Below are 5,167 nucleotides of genomic sequence, written 5' to 3'. Positions count from 1 at the left end.
AGCTTTATAGGTTAGAACTGATTTACAGCCTTGGGTATTTTCTCTGGGTAACTCTCTAAACGGACCATAAAAAAAAAAAAAAAAAAAAAAAGAGCAGTTATTATATCACCTGTAGCAAAGACCTGCAAATTAATGCATTTTACCCTCCCAAAGGGTACCTATTTTAAAATCTGTGTTTAAAGCCACTCAGCAGCTAATCTGCTCTAGAACATCAATAGCAGGATAAGAGTTTGAGTTTGAAAAATAATGTTCATCTCTCTGACCCTTGCTGCATTAAAAAAATATTGATTTTTTTTTTTTCTTATCCCCTTGTTGATAAGAAACAACAGAAAAACAATCTCACAATGCTCACTCTTACAACCATTTCTTAAGTTTAAGGAAGGCCAAAAAAAGTATTTGGGGATAGCTATCTTACAAAACAGGGAAACGGAGGTATGCAGGAGGTAAAACCACACTGAAGATATATACCACCAGTAAGAGAACCTCAGCAGAATAGAGCTTCAAGCAGAGGGGAGAGCTCACAAACATCTTCAAAAGACACAATGAGGAGAAGAAAGGTTCTTGGTTCATAGGACTTGTCAGACACCAGATGCTACAGTTTTCATGGTTACATTCTGAAATTTTGCAGCAATAAGAGGATGTTTTAAAGAATGAAGCCCCAACTTTGAGGTTCTGAAGTAAAGAAGTTGTGAGGTGGGAAAACTTACATTTCTGTGAGGTCACTGGCTCTATACATTATAAGCAAAGTTGAATTTCTTAATCCAGGCATAGAAGTCCATCCCGTACCCTTTACATTTATATGGCAAATCTGGTCAATTTCATAAAACTCACCACAAACTGCCTTTTAAGTTATAGTACTGTTCTTATTAAGCACAAAGGAAGCAGATAGATAGCAAGTAAGACAGGAAAGCTAGTGATCCCTCTGGAAAATGTAACGAACTTTCAAAATTAGAGAAAACAAAACCAGTGCTGTCAATCAGAAGACTAGATAAGACTTGGTAAATCTTTCCCCCCCTTCCGCTTCAGTACGTTAACCAGAACTGCCTTTTAAGAAACCCATTTCTTTGTCTAAACCTCAGCCAGAACCAAACACAAGTTAGACTTAAAAGCCCACTCTGCTCCCCCAAAAGATAAAAACCAAACAAAATCATTGTATATTTATTACGTACTGATTTGTCACCCACCAATCAGGATCATTGGCCGGTTTTTCATCTGGGAAATGTTAAACATGCCTAGAAATAAAATAAGGAACATATAAAAATCCTAGCTTTTTAGGTTTTAAGTCATGCATCTGGTTTATATATTTAGTTTTCTGATCTTCACAGTGCAACCTGCATGCTAGGAAAATAAAGACTGAGGCAGGTACAGGAGGGAGAATCTACCGTGTTATTATTTAAAACCATAGCTGCCACAGACTCTAAACATCCAGCTGCTATGGGTCTATCACAGCGTAGAACCCTTTCCCAGAAAGCTTGATCTGAATTAGAGTCTACCTACTACAGAATTCAAATAACTTTGGACTCTCTTGTTTCTTAACAATAGCATTTAACTGTACTCATTCTATGGATAAGCTGTTCACAGTGTTCCAGTTAAAAAAAGTCCAATCACAGAAGGCCCCAAGGACAACACTTGGATTAATACAATTTGGAAGAAGGCAGACAATGTCAGGTAAATGCTGCTGATGGCAAAAATGCCTTTAGTAGAGGCAAAACCAGTCTTCTTCGCCCTGCCCACCCCTCGCTTTCCCAAATCAGAAATTAATGCTCTAAAAGAAAAGGAACCAATCCCTCCACCCCTTCCCTTATGTTTACAAGTTACTATTTTATCTGGGTCAGACCAATGTACTTTGCAAGTAAGTCTACACTCAGATTTAAAAGCCTCCTTTAAATTTGTTTTATACATCATGAACAAGGGCAAATCCAACTGTTAGTAATCTGGCAGAATCTACAAGAGAACAAAAAGGCCAAAGCATATTTTTAGTGTAAACTGGACTATTCCATGATTATAAAGCCGGTTCATGTTCAAGAGGTCAGCATTCCCTGCTGCAGCCAGATTACGAAAATATGGTGAGTTTCAGATGTGACTGAAATACAGTTTATATCAATATAAATTCAGAAAAGACTAATACAGCCTGAGGATGTGACAGTATCATCACAGACCTTGCATCATGACATTATGCAGACACTCAGATGAAAGGCTACAAATTTTTTCCATACTCAAGAAAAGATTTGTCACTTCTAGGAACATGTTAACCCAGTAGTTGGACTGACAGCTCAATTTAGCTGTAGTACTTATTTTACAGCAAACTAATTTTAATAAAAAAGGGGATCCAGTACAACTCCAACAATTTTTACTTAGCTTTATGCTTTGCTGTTGGTATCATGAACAGTGACATTTGCATCTCTTAGAGGACAAAAGTCAATCTGAAAGACTTTTAGATGGACTGGATTCTAGCTCATGTGGAAGGTTTGAAGACTCAAAACTCAATCCAAATTTTGGAATAACTGCAGGACTGGTATGTTACCAGCCTTCTACTAGGCAATACTCTTATTAAGACAGGAAAATTCTTTCCTTAGTTAATGCAGCTTCATTCAAGCTTTTCCTTCTTTCTCCTGGCAAGTTAATGCATCCCATGGCAGCACCAGGACATTGTGTTCCCTAGTAAGCGGTAATTTCTCAGGTACAACAAACATACCAGCATGCTGTTTCTTTTTTCTGCCCACTGCTGCTCCAATGATTTGAACCAACTCTTCCTCTGAGGCACCTGACCTCAGGTGATCTCTCAAGGACACTTCTGAATTCCCAAAAAGGCACACCTGCAGCCAACACAAGGACACAAAAGAAGAGAAATGAGAAAGAATAAAATAAATGGCTTTTACAAGTATTTTGTACTAGCCTCAGAGTAAAGACTTTTGAAGAGGCCTATCCTATTGAAGAAAGAGAACGTTTATAGAGATTGTTTTCTTTATCTGTCTTCATGTACACAGACAGACAGCCTGGGACATTTATGTAACCCAAGCTCATTGGGCCTTCAGGCTGCCCCGGTCATGTGACATTAGACAGCAGCACAGCTGGTGTCAATATCAGGTGACAATGCGTAAGAGCCAATTTTTAATTGAAAACTTTAATTTTCCTCCAGAAACTGCCAGTTTCAACGTGGCAGGAAATAGTTATCCCTCCCCTTTCTACAGCCCTTGAGCAAATGTACCGGCTGCTCTTGAAGGAGAAGAATTGCACGAAGATGTTTGGTGAAACAAGACAGGATCCTTGTGGAGCACCAAAGCCAAGCCCTCACAGCTGCTTGGATCCTTTTTTAATGGGAAATCATCTGTTTGTCACATGTTTAAGATGATTTTCAAAGATTAAAATAAATGTTTATATTTACCGGCCTTGCAACCATGTTTTACAACTGAAGTTAACTATGTTAGCAAAACAGAGAAACCAAAAAAAGATGATGTATCATCTCTCCAACAGCCCAACAAGCTTGAACAAGAATATATACAGGATAGATAAACTGGAGTTAGCTGGTAATAATTAGGCATCTTTCCATTCTACTTTAAATCCCAGCTACTTTTAAGGGAAGAAAGGCTGCATGACAGCAAAGAGAATCACGTTTTATTACCAACCTTTAGGTTCCCATCTGCTGTTATCCTCAGCCGATTGCAGGATCCACAGAAGTGCTCTGACATGGAGGTGATAAAGCTGATTTGTCCCTGGAAATGTGGCACCTTATAACTCTAAAGAAATACAAGAAAAAAGGAGAGTCAAATATAGACTCCTCACTTCTAAAGTTCCACTTGCCCAAAGACATTTTAACACAGGTTTTCTTTGGTTCTAAGGTCACATGAGAGGAAAAAATTAAAAATAATAATTTTTAAAAAAATCAAAATGAGCTTTGTCAGGTGTTCCCATCTATTCTGCCCTATTCCTGGAAATTCACAAGGTTGTTATGTGTTTGCTTTTGTACTCATCAACTGACAGGTAATGCCAGTAGGCATGTTCTTTCTCAGGTAACCATGAGCTATAGATCTATGAAGGCTAGAAATCCACCATGTCACCCTGCACACTCTAAAGCAATACTGTTGTTTCACTGGACAACTGCTTCATGAGGCTTAATGTGCAGACATAGACTGACAAGAGTTTCAAAAGCTGTAAATACAGGATACAAGCCTGTCATTCTTTAAATCTGACCAAGGCATCTAGTAATTACGTTGTATTTCTAGAGGTAAAGATTATGACTAGTGCTTAATAAGAGTCAAACCATATGCAGGTACCTTCACCAAAATCCCAGAACTACTACACCAAGTATTTTTAACTTTCCTTGTCAAATATAAATACTAAGCTTGGGAGAATTCTAGGATTCAGGGCAGGGAAAGAATGGGGACATGCTCTTCGTCTATCCCCATACCTTGGCTGTGCTGGAAGCTTCACAAGGCAATTTCTCCAATTCAGGCCATCTCTGTTTAATTGTATCAAGCATTTCCTTGTAGCTCACCATCTTCTTGAAATTCCATCTATTGCCTAGAAGTAACAAAACCAGCATAACTTTAGACTGTCAATTTTACTTTTTTAATTAGCAAAGAACCACCTTTACATTCTCCGCAAATCTCAGTTTTCTCTGTAGGTGTCCCAGCCCCAACTAATCCTGCTCCTAGTCCTTCTCCAGCTTATTCAGGGTAAACAGATAAGCTGCAAAAAACACAACATAGAACTTAAGGCAATTCCTAATTCCCCAAAAGAGCTCACCAAAACTTCCGGAGACAAGCCCACAGCATGAAAAACCACCAGATTCACCTACATCCAAGGCACACCCTATGCCATGAAGAATCAGGACTGCTTACCATCAAAGGGCATGTATTCTATGAATCGCACATCAACAGGCAGATCCTTTGTGAAATCCACAAAGCCCAGCAGTTCATCCTCATTGAAACCTCGCATCACCACACAGTTTACCTGCAGGAAAAGCAGACACCTGAAATTAGTGAGCAGAGTATGATTTTCTACCCTCTTACACCAGGTTTCACAGTCCTAGCAGCAGCCAAGGTAGATAGAAAGAAGTATTTTTTTTCTTTTTTTTTTTTTTTTTTTTTTTTTTAAAAAAAAAAAAAAAAAAAAAAAAAAAAAAAAAAAAAAAAAAAAAAAAAGTTCTAGGAAAAATATTAAACCC

General features: G+C 38.2%; 1 protein-coding gene across 2 annotated transcripts in view; it reads right to left on the bottom strand.

Annotated features, from left to right (window-relative positions):
* MOCS1 (molybdenum cofactor synthesis 1) overlaps window positions 1-5,167 on the bottom strand; it is a 28,621-nt gene that overhangs the window by 4,656 nt on the left and 18,798 nt on the right. Inside the window, exons 6-10 of one of the 2 annotated variants that reach the window (XM_014950987.1) lie at window positions 4,842-4,953; window positions 4,409-4,521; window positions 3,627-3,737; window positions 2,696-2,816; window positions 1,170-1,232 (exon numbers count right to left, since the gene is read on the bottom strand). In XM_014950987.1, the coding sequence (XP_014806473.1) occupies window positions 1,177-1,232; window positions 2,696-2,816; window positions 3,627-3,737; window positions 4,409-4,521; window positions 4,842-4,953 (513 nt within the window). In that variant the 3' untranslated portion in view covers window positions 1,170-1,176. The remainder of the gene's footprint in view (window positions 1-1,169; window positions 1,233-2,695; window positions 2,817-3,626; window positions 3,738-4,408; window positions 4,522-4,841; window positions 4,954-5,167) is intronic. The other variant, XM_014950986.1, reaches the window with a different exon arrangement.

This window comes from Calidris pugnax, unplaced genomic scaffold (genome assembly GCF_001431845.1).
Source record: "Calidris pugnax isolate Ruff unplaced genomic scaffold, ASM143184v1 scaffold24, whole genome shotgun sequence".
Classification (NCBI taxonomy): Eukaryota; Metazoa; Chordata; class Aves; order Charadriiformes; family Scolopacidae; genus Calidris; species Calidris pugnax.
This window is presented reverse-complemented; position numbering and strand designations above follow the sequence as displayed.